At 38.1% G+C, this 18111-nt stretch overlaps 4 protein-coding genes across 6 annotated transcripts; 1 reads left to right on the top strand and 3 right to left on the bottom strand.

Moving 5' to 3' along the window:
- Positions 1-1094: 1094 nt before the first annotated feature.
- Positions 1095-13878, bottom strand: LOC122522890 (dynein axonemal heavy chain 7-like). The gene is made up of 28 exons (XM_043644254.1): positions 13510-13878; positions 12610-13438; positions 12157-12537; positions 11647-12083; positions 11454-11569; positions 9987-11372; positions 9723-9920; positions 9525-9656; positions 8376-9431; positions 8131-8304; positions 7901-8070; positions 6818-7823; positions 6558-6746; positions 5409-6487; positions 5088-5279; positions 4787-5013; positions 4351-4721; positions 4058-4238; positions 3692-3990; positions 3443-3607; positions 3118-3358; positions 2758-3047; positions 2649-2666; positions 2554-2574; positions 2247-2484; positions 2032-2183; positions 1676-1957; positions 1095-1605 (listed from the first exon to the last, which is right to left on the bottom strand). Exons 1-28 carry the CDS (start codon positions 13862-13864, stop codon positions 1399-1401), a joined length of 10392 nt encoding a protein of 3463 aa, XP_043500189.1. The 5' UTR covers positions 13865-13878; the 3' UTR covers positions 1095-1398.
- Positions 1529-17970, top strand: LOC122522888 (elongation factor Ts, mitochondrial). Of its 3 annotated transcripts, XM_043644251.1 has the most exons (5): positions 1529-1554; positions 16145-16217; positions 16636-16791; positions 16881-17409; positions 17490-17970. In XM_043644251.1, the coding sequence occupies exons 3-5, from the start codon at positions 16636-16638 to the stop codon at positions 17711-17713; spliced, it is 909 nt and encodes a 302-aa protein (XP_043500186.1). In that variant the 5' UTR covers positions 1529-1554; positions 16145-16217; the 3' UTR covers positions 17714-17970. The 3 variants fall into 3 exon arrangements, with proteins under 3 accessions (XP_043500186.1, XP_043500184.1, XP_043500185.1); XM_043644249.1 differs by lacking the exons at positions 1529-1554; positions 16145-16217 and adding an exon at positions 15816-15842; XM_043644250.1 differs by lacking the exons at positions 1529-1554; positions 16145-16217 and adding an exon at positions 16238-16379.
- On the bottom strand, positions 13876-15124 carry LOC122523301 (dynein axonemal heavy chain 7-like; the record flags this gene model as incomplete). Its single annotated transcript, XM_043644972.1, has 5 exons — positions 14946-15124; positions 14706-14855; positions 14425-14613; positions 14249-14352; positions 13876-14185 (listed from the first exon to the last, which is right to left on the bottom strand). Coding segments are annotated over exons 2-5 (675 nt in total), but the record flags the coding sequence as incomplete, so codon positions are not given.
- LOC122522889 (dynein axonemal heavy chain 7-like) lies at positions 15100-15840 on the bottom strand. The gene is made up of 3 exons (XM_043644252.1): positions 15791-15840; positions 15384-15690; positions 15100-15300 (listed from the first exon to the last, which is right to left on the bottom strand). The coding sequence occupies exons 1-3, from the start codon at positions 15820-15822 to the stop codon at positions 15100-15102; spliced, it is 540 nt and encodes a 179-aa protein (XP_043500187.1). The 5' UTR covers positions 15823-15840.
- Positions 17971-18111: the final 141 nt, after the last annotated feature.

The raw sequence follows: 18111 nt of genomic DNA, 5'->3' as shown, positions 1-18111 counted from the left end.
CAGTTATTTTAAAGTTGAGAATATCTGGCTCAACTATGTCCAATACACGATCGATATCGAAACAATCTTCTCTTCTCTCTCGAGTAAAGATAAACTCTTGGCGCAGCGTTTTCTTCAAATTTTCTATCCGTTCGATGGGGTTGGTTCACGAGAGAAGACGAACGATCACGGTAGAGATTTTTCACGGGAAAAGTTCTCGTGATCGCGTAGATCAATCGTTCTACAAAGATTGACGATAGGGGAGAATGAAAGAAGTAGTATAGTCCTAAGGGTTGAAACTAATCGAATAGGACGAACGAATGTCGGTGGATGAAATAGAATTGAGATTTTGATTCGTTCTTTCTTTCTTTCTTTATTTATTTCTTTCTTTTGATCAATCAGTCGAACGTCAATCGTTCTTCGTTCATCGAGAATAAGTTGGAATTGTGCGAATTGGAATGAGTTAAATATTTAGTCAATGTCGATGGTAGGTTTTAACCGTGGGTTATAAATCGCGAGTTATAAGTCGAACGATGTCGACTGATCGAACAAAAGCTCCGTTTTGTTCCGAATGTTAACTGTGCGAAGCGGAATACGATGAGTTCTAGCATACATCGGGGATAAGTTAAGCTCGTATGCGCGAGTTTATTCGTCGAATGTGCACCGCTGGATTTAGTTGGATGCAGCTTGCATGAAAATGTTGAGTTTATACGATGGAAAGCCGTTCGATTCGCGCGCTCGATTCGCCTCCTTCTTCGAAAGATGGCTTTGATGTTGCAACGAGAGCTCGAATATCCTCTTTCGTATGTAAAGAAAAAGAGGGAGGGAGAGAGAGAGACGCATTACCTTTTGCAATATTTTCATCGAAAGCTAGCCGCGTGTATCGAAAAATATGAATTTTCTCCGATATTTTACAATAGTCCTACCCGATATTTTCCCGATAAGTATTACGTGTACTTGCAATCATCCCCCCAGCGCAAACTCTTGCGAAAATTTTATATCATTTCTTATAATAAATAAATGGACATATATATATATATAATGTTAAGTAATTGTTCCAGATCCGGAGAGAATGTAAGGAGAAAAGAAAATCTCGATGTTTCGATCGAAGGACGTCAAGTGTGAAGCAGCAAAGGCTATTTTTAATTGCCGATAAAATCCATATCGTCGACTACGGGTACACTCTTACGCGTGAATTCTCTCATCGTTGTTAGAGCCGGTCAACGTTACGTCTACGTGATTGTGCATGAATGAAGTGTAAACAAAATTGAAGGCTTCTTTCAAGGCCTTCCAATCCTTTCCTTTTTGTTCTTTTTCTCTTGGTCTATGGCCGCGCGCGCGCGCGCGTATTGAAAGAAAGAGAGAGAGAGAGAGAGAAGGAAGATTATAGAAGCCTAGTGATCCCCTTTCTCGTTTCCGTTAATGCGACAATTGACACAACATGGCGACGCCTCTGAGAATCCAATGCTCGGATGGAAGTTCCGTCGGGAGCCATACCGCGATTACAAAGTTCGTCGAATGTCCAGTCGTCGAAAGTACACCCTTCCTTTCTGCTGTCTTGTAAACTGGACAGGTGTAAGTATTTCTCTCCTTTATTTCTTCTTTCTTCTTTGGAATAAACCATATCTAAAATACAAGATAAAGGACATCTACAATTTGAATAAGATTTTTAGACTATTAAAGAGAGATCACTCACGTATGGTACACTTTCGTATAAAATTTTTGGCAAGGACTCGTCTAATTTCATAGTCGACATATTGAAACGGGCCCCGTCGAGAAATAATCCAAAAACGTATACTCCATCTTCGGGTGGTGCGTGAAATGTTGTCTCTCGCAATGGTTCGAAATCGTATATTAACAGATCTATCGGAATCTTGTACTTTCTCGCATAATTTTGTCGAGCACCGGTAAGAAAAGCTTGGGTAAAGTAAAATCCGGAGATCCAGAATGTCGTTGGTACACCCTCGTCGTACCACGTCTGTTGATCGAATGAAAGAAACAATTTGCATCGGTGTAAGTTACGTGTATACAAAATTCAATCCAAATGATCACCTGGAGGAAAGCCAATCTTTTCAAGAAATCGAGAATATAACTGCCTAACGGTTTCAAAGACGGATAAGAATTTCTCATCCATATTTGCGATATCTTTCCTATCATTATCGACGTGTATACTTCTTCGAGGTCCGGGTTCATGATCACGAGACCTGAGGTCAATTTTCCAATGCAATGAAAAGTCTTTGAAGCCCGAAAACCGATTCATCTTATACCTTTGATCGCTTTCTGAACGTTCACGAGACTGCCCCTAATCGTTTGCAGGAGCTTGTTGAATCTTCCCATTTCTTGCACCAATACCGTGTTCATGCTTTCTTCGTAGAGGGTAGGATATTTTTCCAATGCAACAGCGAGGTCAAAATCATTTGGCAACTTTGTCAAAATGTCTTCGGCGACACCATACACGATGTCGTCTTGCGATTTTCCTGTATCCATTTCAGTTTCAGCTGTATCCTACAAATAAAAAATTTATTACCTCAATATCACAATAATTGCACATTTAACATTATTATTTGGTTTTACCTTACTCCTTAATCTTTTGATCTAATTCCACGCAGAAAAAAACAAGTATAATTAGTATATTTTATATCTCACTTGGTTTATAAAACGTAACTTACCTTTACCATTTGCAATTCCTGTGCAACGACATCAAGGAAAATAAAATTATAATGAATTGCAAACGAAGATAAAACTCGAACGACTGTTTGCTATATTTTTGCAATATACCTGAGTAGTCAGAAGCGACGAGAACATCAAATGCGTTTCTTGTTGATCCTTTATAATGTCTGCATTCTCGTTCATGCCAAAAACGCTGGGAGCGGTTGTCATAGGAAACGATCTAACGTATTTCAGAAATTCTTCGTGTTTATCGACTTGCGGCACATAATAAATACCACTTTCGTCAAAGGAATAATTTTCTATCGTTATGGATTCCACGCAATAGAATTTCTTTAAAATCGTTATTAACGTTCTTCGATCCCATTCGTCGGTTACTCGTCCACCGTAATTACATTCCCCTTAAAATAATAATCATCTTTTGTTCGCGTATCGTAAAAACAATTCGTCGTAATAATTATTGCTTCGAACCTGCCAAATATTTGAGTGCAGTGAACTGAACGTCGTCGTATTGATCCAAGAAAATTTTCAACTGTAAAGCACTGATTCTAAGATCTGTCTCGTTAAATTCATATTGATTGTTCCAACCGATCGGACCGAATTTCCTTCGTTCCTGAACAATCGCATGGAAGAAGCAGAGACAAAATAAAAGTTTCTTTAGATTCTCCTTCTGCTTCGAAGATTCGAAAAATTCTTCGTCCGACATGGGATCCTACGTATATCGTTGGAAAATAGATTTTTAAATTTATACGATATTGTTGGATTACTTACAATATAATCTCATCGTAAGTATTACTTGTAAGTAAGATCTAATGATATTAGCACGCAATCCCTTGGGAGGTTCATTGGTCATCTTAATTCCATCTTGAAGTATGCTAACTGGAAAATGATCGACCGGATAGCTGGTCAACCATAATCGAAAATCTGGATGCACCGTTTCGGTGGTAAAACTCTCGCAAATCTAAAAAAAGGATTATTTGGTCATTTTATATTCGTCTTTAGAAATATATATGTAGATAACGCGACAACTAGTAGAATCGTTCACCTTTTCCAGATGTGGCATAAAACTTTTAGCAAGGTGACAATTTTGTAAAACTACCCAAGTACCATTTTTCGTACCCTCGTCTATGAGTTCTACAGCGATAACACCTTGTCCCTGACCAAGGGACAAGGAAAAAAGCCTGTTGGTTCCAAAGCCTTGATCATCGGCGAATTTCAATAAAATTGCCATAGGATCTGCACCAGGTGTTAGAACAAATATAAGGGGTATACAAGAATAGGAATCCGCGTAAGAAGCTATCAAATCGAATGGCGGCGGTTCGATGAATTCTCGTCCTATTATTTCTACAAAAGAGAACAAGAGTATATATTTCAGTATATTATATATCCAGTTATATTTCGTATAACTTACCTTCGACAAAATGTTGTACAGCAGGCACAACTTTGTCAGGTCGTATACACCGTAAGACTAACATTCTTTCAAACGTGGAAAGTTTATCGTAAGGTTCGGGGAAAGTTAATTTATCAGGTTCCTTGTCATCAAATATAGATTTCCAAGCGTCGATGTTTTTTACAAAAACATCTTTGATTCCCTGTCAATATAAAAACCATTGGATTCAAACGAATATAGAAAATAAAAAGTGCGCGATAAGTTTCCATACTTTAGCCTTATTTTGATCGGAAAAGAAATATGATCTCTCTTACCAAAAAACCCGTAACTTCGTTCAAGCGACACAGTTCATCCCAGGACTTTGTAGGAAGCCATTGGGTAGGATTTTCGAAAGGGTTCTCAAGACCGACACCGCCTGTTAGCAGAAACATCCATTGTGCCATCGATATCTCTCCTTTCTTGTTCAACAGATTTACCACCAGAAGTAGAGAAAAAAGAAGCTTATCTTTCTCAAACAACGACCGGCATATGTTCACGTAAAGCGAACGAGTGAAAAACTTGGTAAGATCTTGCAATCGTTGTTCTATATCGTCGACTACTGGTGTATTATCGATATTTTTTTTAAAAAGATTGACGAACCAAACCAGAGAATACTGATACATCGGATCGATATTCGCCAAAATTGCTGGAAAATCGCAAATGTTTGATATCGTTAGTTCGACGATACGAGAACGTTCGAAGAAATCTTACCGATTGTAAAGAAGAGAACGGTACTATGAACGGCAATAGGTGCGTATTGCGATCTTGCCTCATCTATAGACTTTTCGGTGACTTCGGCAGCCGCTTGTTTAACTTGAATTTCGTCGGCAAGAATTTTCGAAGAACTGAGAATGTGAATCGCTGTTTCATCTTCGAGAATATTCTCCTCGGACCCGGATAACACTTTCAATATTTTGTCTTCTATTTCCTTTAACATTCTACGCAAAATAATAGTAATATATATTTTCTATAACACGTATATAACAATCGCAGCACATCAACTTTCGCGTACTTTTTATTAGCGGCACCCTGAATGATTAATTGATTTTTTTCCGACTCCAAATCTGGTCTCTCTTTCGCAACGACAATACCCAAAAGCTGATCCTCCAATCCAATTGGGGTAATCATGAAATTCAATAAGGTAACTTTGACAATTACTTCGGGTAGATAATGGGGGTTGCGCAATTTCGTGGTGATGTAAAATCTGAAAAACGTATCCGTCGAAAGATTTAATAAACCTACGCGACGGAAGAACGCGAAATAGAAGAATCTAATGGAAAGTTTGATCGCTAAAGAATATCGTCAATTTGTACGTAGATGTGCAGAAACGTACCGAAAGTTATCGGAATACTCGATAATGGAGTCCCCGACTTTAATGCAAATCGCACCGCCAGATTTAAAAGTCTGCTTCAATAAAAGAGGTTCCAGAGCGGCATCCAATTCTTCCCCAACGTTTTCGAGTAAGACAGGTTGACCGAACGTTATAGCATTCTCGAGAACTCTCATATAATCCAATTGGTCCAATCTAATAACGTTAATGTTGGAGGCCCTCTCCATATTCTTCAGCCACTTGTTCGCTTGACTTTGAGGATCGATCATGAGCGGCCATCGTCGAGCATTGGTCACAATTATACCGTTATCGATCGAGAAGAGATCGCTCGGAAGACCAAAGATATTCCACGATCTGATCAAGACAGGGTCGCCAAGAACTTGCGTCAATTGATAATCTTGGGCGCAAATAACGCGAAGATCCGTACAAATTTGTATCCAATTTTCAATTTGTTTCTGTCGATATTGCATCGTAAATACGCCCAAATAGGCTACGATACCGGATCCAATAAGGACGTCCCCCGTTAACGTATAGTAACGTTCTCCCAAGGCTATAGCGGTGTCAGACCATCTCGTATATTCTCCTCCTAAACCGCCGATCAACTCCTTGGCTCTTCTGAGTTTTTCCTCGCAATCGTGAACTTCGTCGGTCATGGTTTTGTATTCGGCCTCTCTCCTAGCCAAAAGCGTTTGCAATTTGTTCAATCTTTCTTGCACCTCTTGCAACTGGCTCCTCTTTAGGTTCAATTGATCCATAGCATCCGCGTAGTCGGCTTCCGCTTGAGCCAATGCTTGCTTTTTAGGTGCAACGACTTTAGCGACCTTGTCGTATTCGGACAACGCGAAAACCCATCTGCATAGACCCTCGCAAGCCGTAGAAACGTGCCTAATTCTTTCAGGATCGAAATCCGGATTTGTCAATATAGTCGTACGTATCTTTGTCATTATTCTTTCCGGTATATTATCTTTGTCGAAAAATAAAAGGGATTCTAGGAATTTCATATCCCCGAGAATTCGAAGAGAGGCCTTCCAATAATCGTCTACCATTCCTTCCGGCGTCTGAACTCTTTCGGGCTTAACGTCCTGTAACGGATAGATCAAGTTTAAGTATTATCCACGCAATTATGAAAATATTAAGGAAATAATTACATACTTTTAATATGCAAACAGCCGCCATGACTAGTCTCACGCCAGCTGGTGGACGCTTCATAGATTTAACGATCTGAATATCTTGGGGTGTCAGGGTGTTCAAGGCGGCGTTTGCTTCGTTTAATATCGGCATAACTTCTTGCAAATCGGCATCGCATTCCGCGCGTATAGCATCTGCCTCCCCCGCAACCACCTGCATTATTCGAAACAACAGACGTGAAGACGTGAAGAGTATTTGTTTTTATTTATTAAGAATTGATTTACCAAAGCAGCTTGTTCGTCTTCTTTGACAATTTGCTCCATCGCGCTGACTTCTTCGCTCTCGTTTTGCACGTCGCGAAACATTGCCTCGACATCTTTGGCGGCGATTATCAATTTCGGTTGCAACGCCACCAATATCTCTTGCATCTTTTCTACCTGTCTATGCGTACTGTCCAACTTTTCGAGACCCGCCTCGTATCTTCTCTTACCTTCGACAACTTCCCTCCTTTTCTTCCCGAGAAGATCTTTGAACGTGTTAATTAATTCGAGATAAGAGGTGGGAGTGACGTAATTGTATCTCTTGGCCTTTTTTAAAAATTCCTTCGACAGATCCTGCGTAGACGTATGAAAGAATTGACACATTTCGATGCAGGCCTCGCGTTCTTCCACGGGCATTTCTATCTCGTTTAAGAATTGAGTAGCCACCGCGAGGAGTGCGTCCTCCGGCCAAGGTTGCAGCCAATCGATCGTACAACAGCTGACTAAAGCAGGAAACTTACGAATTCTTATTCGAAAATTGTTACCGATCGGTGACATCGTCACGACCACGTGCAAATGCTCGCGGACGGTTTGTACGAAAAAGTTGAACAGTGCTACGGGACTTCCATCGGTTTGCATCGATTTGTCTCTCTGCCTATCGATTAGTCGCATTTTCTCGCATATCTCCGATTTCTCCTCGCCGGTAAAAAGATTCGGGACCTCGCCGGAATTCAACAAATTGCTAACATCTTCCAAAAACGTTTCCTCCTTGATCTGAGTGTCCATAAAAAGGAATACGGTGTGCAAGTCGCTGGCAGCACTTCTCCTCAAAATATTCTTCAAGTCTTCGTGCCACTCGTGTAGACCGTATTGTTGAGACATCTCCACTTGGAAAAGATCGTAATCCGAGATGTGAGCAGCTAGCCTAGTTAACGATTGCCGACCGGATCCGCCGACGCCGACGAGCAATGCATGACTCCGTGGCTGCATCATTACTCGGCAAATCTTTGAAAGATGTTCTATCGCGAATCTGACGACAAATATATAATATCTTACGCATCTAAACCCTGACGCATCTTACTTACGTGGTATGAAAAGAGTTCAAACCTAAATAGAACCAGATTCATGGGTGTTCTCGATAACTCGTTGTATTCCGTTAAATAATCTTCTACCGTGACAGCGAGTTCGTCCAAGTCGACCTCTACGTATAATTTTTTATCGGCTAGTGGATCGTGAAAATCGCAATAAACTAAATTCCTTAGATGCAAATCCGTTATCTGACGAGATATACAAATAAATTAGAAACGTAAGAATAATTTCATTGCTACTTATTTTACCTCGGTTTCAAATCGTTCGAGCAGATCATTGAAAAGATGTTCCATAGTATCTTTCATATGATCGCTCAGTGTTTCTTTCATTTGTGCGATCAGCCATCGAGTGTCGATATCATCCACGAGACGATCCCCGTAAACGCGAAGAACTTCGTGAACCCACAAACGTTTCATCTCAACCTATGAAACATTGTCGAACATTAATACTAACCATAAGTATAAAATAAATGACGATGTTCGTTCTCGCTTACGGGGCTAATGATCGAATCGGGGGTGGAAAGTAAGACGCCTTGAATGACTCTTGAAAAATCCCGCAGATTGAATAAATAATGAGATTTGGCAGGGGTAGGTAAAAGATGCAGTTTTGTCTTTTTGTAAATATCCAACGTAGCATTAACGATGTAATCAATGCAACACTCGAAGAGAGGAGAAAAACCTTGACTTTCCAAATGCCAAGACATAATTTTACCGAAGATCATCACCATGACATCGTCGTCGAACTCGGAAACGGCTAACGTAACGAAGTGTCTCTTGAATCTGGGCGTAACATCGAGACCGGTCGATGGTGGTCCCATCGCGCAAATTAATTGGACATCCATCAGCTTGATCGGTACGATTTCCTTGAAATCGTACCAAGTCCAATGATCCAATAATTGTCTGAGCAATTCGATGGGTGGCTGAGCACCAAATTCTTCTTTTTGCGGCATGGAAAGGTCATCGACGAAAACGACGCAGTGAGAACCAGGCGTAGCACCGTACACTCCTTTCCTCCTTCTATCTAATTTACTCATAATAATATCCTGCGTCTGATTGGCCGTGGTTTGTGCCGAGAATATTACAAAGAGCGGCTTGAATATCTCCGAATTATTCCTCTTAAGAAGAAAATCCATAATGTATACCGACTTTCCTGTACCAGTCGGACCAACCAGAAGCACAGGCTTATGGTGACATATCAAACTTCGGAAAAGATGAAAATATCGTATTGTCTCGATGGTAGTAACAATTATTTGATTGACTGGTATATCTTTCGGTATTGCTGGAGCATCTTGCAGATCGTCCGCCCATGGTTTCCACTTTCCTCTACCTTCTTTTACAAATTTATAATCGTAAACCAATCCAATGGTTGGTATAATAGCGATATAGGGTTTTTTTAAATCAGGAATTTCATCGGTTATGGAAAAACGTTCTTTTACGTCATTAGAAAATTCTGGAGTTAACAACGCTCTAAAAAGTACGTTGAACCATTCGCGATAATTCACCATCAGCGTACCTCCCATCGTCCAAATACACGAAAATAAGAAGCAACCCTATTTGAAACATGAAATAATATTTTAATCGTTTTCTCTTTAACACGCCACACCCCTAACGTGTGTCAAAGTGAATAGAAAAAAAAGTATTACCTCCACTTGAGCTCTGACATCCAAATCCGATAACGATTGCATATAATTTTCATCGTAAAAATCGTCCATGAAGCAATCAAAGAGATGCATAACGGATCTCGTCAAGTTGGCATCCGGCATATTGATCATTTCCTTATATTACGAAAAAGTTATGAAATTAAATAAGAAAAGGAAAATCTATAGAACCAATATATCTACCTTAGCCCCGCAACGACGTATCAAGTGTAAGAGAGGTGGACAGAATCTCATATACATTTCCTCGAGGTGATGTTTAAGGTGCTCGTGGATAGAAGGAGGAAGCGTATTTAGCCAAGAAGTTAACAGTGGTTTCCAACCAAGACTGATAGGTTCCATGTAGATCATACCGCATCTTGATACGGTAGCCGGAGAGGCAACCTAAATTAAAAATGATAATATTCAATTATATTTGATATATTATTTGTGACGCATAATCTTAAATACCTCCAAATCCATGGGTTCGTAAATTAAATTTGTGGTGGGTGCCAACTGGATAATTTCCCCCGAGGTGAGACAAAGCTTTTTGTTGTCATCCAATACGGTATTCATATTTTCTATCCAGAGTGCATCTACGGGCCCGTCGAATACCAACCACTTTCTGTTCTCGTTAGTAGAAACCGCAAATGCCCTATAACTAACAGCGAGCACTCCATCGGTCCACTCGTGAGAGGCAGGATCGAACTGACCATAAAGTTGACCCATCGTGATAGCCTTGGGATTGATGACGGTAATCTCCACTCGATGCTCATCCATCAGTCCACGATCCTCGAGCAAAGCCAGGCAATCGGCCAACATCCTGTAGGCGGAAGTCTTTCCGCCAAAGGGTAAACCGACGATCATGAACCCGTGTCTAACGATCATCATCTCGTAGATCTGTTGTATTTTCTCGAGAAAGAAATCCGTACATTGAATATTTGCCGCGCGACAGGCGTCTCTCGTGCATTCATTGATATGCGTGTAATCTGGAGCAGGTAGCACAATGCCAGGAAATAAATCCGAAGCGATTCCCTGAAAGAGTGGAAGATCGTGGACGAGGAACTTTGGTAGATTAACGTCCAAGATACTTCTCAATACTAATATATCTTCCGATTCATCGGGATATCTTAATTTCAAATTTCCAGCGGCAACTAGGACCGACTTGACGGCTCTCATACCGTAATCGTAATGATGCTGACTGCTAAGTTGCTCGGAACATAGCTTGTAAGCCGTACTGATTTTAACTGCTAGAGGTCTTCCGTTATAGAAACCATAAGAATAAAGTGTATTTTCAGCTATGAGCGCATAATCCGGTACCATCATAGCAACCGGTCGGAATAGAGCTTTCAAATTGTCCGGTAATTCCGATCTTCCGGCGTAGCCAGGATTCATCGTGATGAAAATAGCACAGGTAGGATCTAAAAAGATCTCCGTTCCCTCGAAGATGATTTTTTCGGCCTTGGCATTGATGGCGCGTTGTATGGTTAAGATTTGTTGCGCAACCACCGATAGAACTTCGAGATCTATTCGATTGAACTCGTCGAAGCAAGACCAAGCGCCGCAAGAAGCAATACCTTTGAAAAATTTACCGAGAGCTAAATAATCGAGACCTTCGGAACAATTGAAAACGACGCATTGCTTGGCCATTGCTTTAGCCAGATCCTTCGTAGTCTCGGTTTTTCCAGTTCCTGCCGGTCCTTCGGGTGCCCCACCCAAATGAAGATTCAAAGCGCCGAACAATGTTCGATAACATCGATCGGTCAACGGGGTGATCACTAATCTCGATGTATTTCCAAGATATTCGTAACCATACGGTAGATACGAATTTATCATATAAGCCCACATGTTCTCGGTCTAATCAAAAAGAATCGATACTATCGATACGCGTGCCAATCTAAATCATTGTATTTAGATATTTATTCAAATTCTATTTACCAGCCAATAATAACGAAGTTGACAAAGCCACCTGAAATCGGTGTTTTTCGTAACTTCTTCCTCGCAGAGACCTTCTAGCACGTCCTTTCCGTGAACGTCCAATGTAACCAAGGCTTCTAATATTCGGGAAATCGATCAAATTTAGCGAAGAAAAAGAATTATTACTAAAATGACGTTGAATACATTTGATTACCTAATGAAATACGATTCTGTTTGGATAACTTTCCTCTTATTAGCACAATGATGTCATTTAATTCTCTTTGGCATTGATCGAAATACTCGCGTAGACCGCCAACGCCTCGTAACATCGCCTCTTCGACTTGCTGAGTCCAATACATTTGTCCAACGCAAAGAATCGTTTGTCCAGGCCAATCTAAAACCCATGCCGTTCTTTCCTTTATGAAATAAGCGTCTATCGCATCTTTTACGACTTGGCGTATGCTTTCTCGCATTATCCTTTCCAATTCGATCAACCATTTCTCAACTTGTCCTCTCGCTGCCATTGTCGATATCACATCTATCAAAGGAACCTCTTCGCCTTCGGACGATCTCATTGCTAATACTTCGAGTTCTTCGTTGAACTTTAGTTTGGCTATTCCTTCGAAACATTTCTTCAAATGTGGCTGAACTCTATATTTCATATGATCAATTTATTGCAATGTTATATATGTCATATCCTGATCGCGTATTAAAATGCTTTTACCTCGTAGGATCTTTCGTCTCCGAAAGTATTTCTAATAACTCGTCGTTCGACAAGAAGAAAAAGCGAGGAAAGAAAAGTCTCTTCTTCTCCAAATAATCATTAAGACCTTTCTGAATTAATTCGAGAAAAGCAAAACTTTTCTTCAACCTTTCCAACATTTTATCTATTTCGATGACGGTCATTACGCGAGGATCGGCCTCGACAGTTTTCATTATATCACGCCACGTCTTGTCGACCGCTGAAAATCTTCGGCCTTCCTCTGGCATTTGCTGTTGAATATCAGGAGACGAAAAAATCGGTTCCAAATACATCCAGATCGATTGAACTTTCAACCAATGATCTAAAATATCTTCCAATAAATGTAACTTGTGTAACCATTTCCTATTAAGGATAGATCAAATTACAAAATTGTTGAAACAAATGAAAATAAGATAGATAGAGGATCGAACTTACAGAATTCGTGATTCGAAGGGTTTAATGTAAGGCGAATTTCTAATAGTAATAGCTTTCATAATATGATCGTCTAGCAATAATTGTATCTCGTCGACGCTAGCAACCACATAGGTGCCAGTGTCTTTATAAAGATTGATAGTAAAAACCAAATCTGACCATTCTTTTTCCATCTTATCCATACCCCTCTCTAAAGTGCTCTCCTTGGTAGCAGCCTCGGATATACCTTCGAGCTGACCGATATATCTGTCCAGATGCATATCGAGTACTTTTCCAAGAGTTAGATCGTCATCAAATTTAATAGGAATGTTAATAATCGTCGAGATTTGATCCCAATGTCGAGCTTTTATTCCTGGGTTACCGAGTGTCAAGACAACAGGTATACGATCTTTAAAATCTTCTATTTTGTCGAGTACCGTAGCAGCCAAATTTCTAGAGTCAGGCTCTTGAAAACTTTTTTCCAGCTTATAAATCGCTCTGTAAGCTTGGCCTACTTCGTCTTCGATAGTTTCTGGATCGTAACTACCGATCACGGAGTTTATCCATTGCTCGTATTTGCTTAAGTATTCGCAAGCAGTATCGAAGAGTTTCTTAAAAGGTGCCAATCGATCCGCGATTTTTTTACGAAATGGATATTGAGTTATCTCCCAGCCAAAAGCTGATTCTTCTTCGTTGAATCTATCGATATTTTCCATAGCGGCGATCAACTTATTCTCCAAGTTCTGAGCTTTCTTTTGATATCGAAACACCTCGTCTATGTCTCCCCAATATTGAACCTCCTCCACCTGTTCGGCGTAAGATTCCAATTGTTCTTCGAATTTTTGATACCTAACTGATGCGAACAAAATATAACTGAAAATTATTATGAAAAGTGGAACATTTGTAGGACAATTAAAAGTGCACCTTTAAGAGCATCTTGAAATTCTTTCATCTTATTCTCTACGATCGATCGATTGTCTTCTAGAATCTCAGGAATCTTATGATACCATTGAAAGGCACTGTTATTTCTATTTATTTCTTCGTCGGTCAATAAGCAATAGTCCGAAAGAAGGAGAATGTGATTCATTATTGTGTGCAATTTATTTTCTATATTCGCCAGCATGACATCGTCGACTTTCCTTACATAAGCAATTAATTCCATTAAAATAGCGGTGTTTGCTGGTTCACTCAAAGCCCGATCTGCTATGCTTTTATATTCTTCTATAACGCTATAACGAATATTCAAACATTTCCAATTCACATTTTTTTTAATATACATTGTAAAGAAATAACTAATACGTATACATAAAACATAGAATACAACGCATACTTTTTCACGATAGTCTGATATATAGTAATTAAACGATTAATTAATGCGGTTTTGAAGCCAACAACTTCATTAACTAAGAATTCGATGAATGTCTTGAGAGAAATTTCAAAATATTCTTCGAATATTGTCTTCTCAATTTCTAATGGTATTTTTATTGCAACTTCATGATAATATTCAATCTTCTCCTTGTAATTTTTTAAGGCATTCGTTTGATCCGCCAGAAAAAGATTGACAATTTTTTCTTCTTGACCGTCGTACAGATGCGTGTACCTATGATATTAAAAGATTAAAACATGTATTTTCGAAAGAAACTTTTATGAACGCGTTAATTACTCTTTCATTTTCATTAATTGCTCTTCCGGAGCAAGCCTGAACTGTTCAATCAAATCGTTAATTTGTTTTTTCAATTGTTCGATCATAGTCTTCGATATTTTCGGCTGAAAACGAAAAATCATCATTTTATAAATCCTAATGTTTTTTAAATTTAAATAATTTTCTCTATCTTATACTTTAAGAAATTCTAATGGTCCACCCCAGTCGAGATAAAGTTGAGTTTCGAGCCTTTCGAAATGTTGCACCGTCTCGCAAAGATTGTCTAAAATATTGCAAAGTGTTTCTTTAAATAGTTCGAAAGTCGGTTCGAATATCAATTCTTTCGATTTGATTACTAAATTTATTTTAAAACCAGGATTGTAAGGCTGTTGAATAAAAGAAAATGTTAGGATAGTATTTAGTAATAAACGATAGTTGTTTGCATAAACGTTGTTGAAAGTTTAAAGGATGTACTTACCGCGCACGTAACGATGTATTTCATAAAATCCTGAAGGGTTTTCTCGCACACTTCCAACAGTTGAGACTCCATCAACGTTGCAGTGCAATCGAAAAATGTTTTAAAGCGCTTACGTTGCGAGGGATTGGGCACTACATTTTTCCTATTATTCTAAACATCAATTTTTCTACTTATATTTAAATTGGAATAAAAGAATAGTTATATATGTATATTTAATTGGAGGAGTTTTCGTTATTTTACCGTGAGATATATATCCTGTACACCACCGTACCAAGACTTGTACAGATTGCGTTTTGCCTTAGCGATTTGTCGAAAGATTAAATTTTGAAAATCTATTAAATCCCAACTCTCGTTGCGCGAGGCAATTACTTTGAAGTCGATCAAACGAAATGTTCTAAAAATATATATATATATACAGATCTAGCAACATATTGGAAATAAGAGGAAGCAAATCCATAATTACGTACTCGTAATCGACTATCCATTGTTCTAAAGTCATTCTCATGCATGGATTTATCAAATGTAAGCTCTTTTCCAGAATATACCTGTATCGTTCGATACATTGAGTATCGACTCGAACCACCGGAGTTTCATCCTACAATACAATCATCGTCAGCAATTTTCAACGTTAATGCTTCCCTCGCAACATCCCAGTTTTCATTAAATTTATTCGAAAACCTTGTAACGCTGATCTTCGCCATAAGGATCCAACAATGCCGATTCTAATACAGCCCTCTTTATATTACGCGAAAAATCTTCTTCTATTTCGATTAACAATTGATTCGTGTAATCGATAAATTTATCTCGAAATTTGCGCGGTACCAAATTTAATATTTTCTTCAAAACATCCTCTTGAATTCGTGCGATCCGAGTTGTATCGACGCCGTGGTAAATGTAATAATAATATCTATTCGTATTATTGTCAATCTGCAAATCCTCTTTCGTTTCCGATAATTCTGGTTTCGTTATTAAGCCGACTATATACCTACGAATAAATAGAGCAAACAATATACTGCGAAAAGAAAATTTATATGGAACAAGGGTGGAAACGAGAACAGTTGATACGAACAGTTTTATCAACGTACCTACGAAATTGTTCTCTTTCGGATCGACGCATCGTGTGCGATGATATCTTTCGTAAGTTGATTTTTTCCGTTTTTTTCTTTTTAAATTGTGTACAATTGATCAATTCTTTGGGCAAATTAAATAAAGGTTCTACTTTGCTATCCATCACTAAAGACGTTTGAAAAAATTCGCTAGACCGTCTCTTTCGCGTTTTCGCATCTTGAATTTCATCGGTTCTTTCAACCGGACATTTACAATCCATTTTTTTCATATTACATTTAGCGCAATAATAATCTCCAATAGTAAATGCAATTATATTTTCATTGTTCGATAAATAACTTAATTTCAAATGTACGTACAATTGATCATTTTAGTTCTGACTTTACACACTCACTGTACGAGGGCGCTGGATACGCTTTTTAATACTTTTATTACGGGAAAAACACGGTGAGCGTCAAAATCTAAATAATATTAATTTATCGTTGCGTGTAGAAAATTTACAATCCCAAGATAGCTTTTCGCAGATGTTGCATGAGCATTTTTCGAAAATTAACTTAATTCTTGACTTCTATTAAAATATTTCTCTTCCTTAAGAACTCGATGTTGAACGTAGGTAGAAGTAACGACTTTGATTGATTTTAGTTTCCAGGCAACGAAAATCATTGATCCGTTATAAAGTCGTTGATTAATTTGTCTTTTAAAGAAACGATGCTTTCATATTTTTATCGTTTCATTCCTTCATTAAACAAATATTTTATAAATTCATAAATATCTTAGAAGATTTTGTAGGTTAAGTTACTCCAATGCAATCTGCCAATTCTTACATCATTTTATCATGAAAACTTTTTTTATTCGCCAATTTCAGATGATTTCTAGTCGCATCATTCGATTTATTCATACAAACAATTTGCTATGGCAAAGCTCAAACAAATCTCTTCTGGCTAAACTAAGAAAGAAAACTGGATTTACCTTTGCAAATTGTAAAAAGGCATTAGAAGTCAATTCCAATGATATCCAAAAGGTATTATACTCCATAAGAAAGATAAAATATATTAATGCTCGCCGAGCATGATCTTACAACAGAATTTTGTTAGATTTTCCTTATTGTAGGCAGAAGCATGGCTGAAAGAGCAAGCGCAACAGCATGGATGGATTCAAGCGGCTAAACTACAGGGTAGAAGTACTACCCAAGGTTTAATCGCAGTGATTGTAGAGAAGAATTATGGCGCCCTAGTAGAAATAAACTGTGAAACAGATTTTGTTGCGAGAAACAAAAAATTCCATGGATTGGCAGAAACCGTGCTATCCGCCACATTGAATCATGCTACGACATTGAATAATAATGATGAAGTGGAAAGAACTCTATTGGATACGGAAACTTTGAAAGCATTACCTGCAAAAGATGGAAAAACTTTAGCTGATCATTCTGCCTTAATTATAGGCACCATTGGTGAAAATATAACTTTAAGGCGAGCTCTATGTATGCGAGTTCAAGGTGAAGCGTTAGTATTTGGAGGTACGCATCCAGCTCCCATGAATCCTATACCTATATCCTTTGGAAGATATGGAGCATTAGTAGCCGTCAAGGGAAAGGAGGATAAAATGATACTTGGAACTCAACTTTGTCAACACATTATTGGTTAGTACATCTGCAGATATTTTATTAAGGGAAGCAAATAAATACCATACTAAATATATATTATTTTTCATCTCTCACAGGTATGAATCCATTAAAAGTAGGAGATAATACGGTGGACCAACCAATTATCGATGTGGATAATGAAACCTGTTTAATATATCAGGAATTTTTATTGGATCCTAGTCTTTCTGTACAACAAGTTCTAAAGGATGCTCAAGTAGAAGTCTTAGATTTTGCACGATTTGAACTAGGTGAAAAATTGAATGGAGATAAGCTCCTAGATTCCGTTGAAGTTTGCGGTTGAAATTAAAAACTAGTTTTTCAATATAAACTCTCCATATAAATTTTATCATAATTTACAAATATGTTCGCAACCGTTTGTTGTCGCTACAATTGTTTTTCATACAATTCATTATATTGCTTTTTAATTGCTTCTTACAAAATAATTAAAAATTTAATTGAATTGTACATGTATATAAAACCATTACATTATGAAAACTATTACAAAATGCTTCATGTTTTTAAGTAGAACAAATATAAATGTTATAAAAGCATACTAAATACGTACTACAATTTATTAATAAAGAAGATATTAATTAAATTATCAAGTTTTCGTTATTTTTTTCTGAGAGTATAAATGAATATCAAAATATATATATTATGTATTTTTGATCAAGTAATTTTTATAGAAAAAAAATAGTA

This window comes from Polistes fuscatus, unplaced genomic scaffold (genome assembly GCF_010416935.1).
Source record: "Polistes fuscatus isolate 324 unplaced genomic scaffold, CU_Pfus_HIC Scaffold6, whole genome shotgun sequence".
NCBI lineage: Eukaryota > Metazoa > Arthropoda > Insecta > Hymenoptera > Vespidae > Polistes > Polistes fuscatus.
Note: the sequence above shows the minus strand (reverse complement) of the source record. Positions and strands in the feature narration are given on the sequence as shown.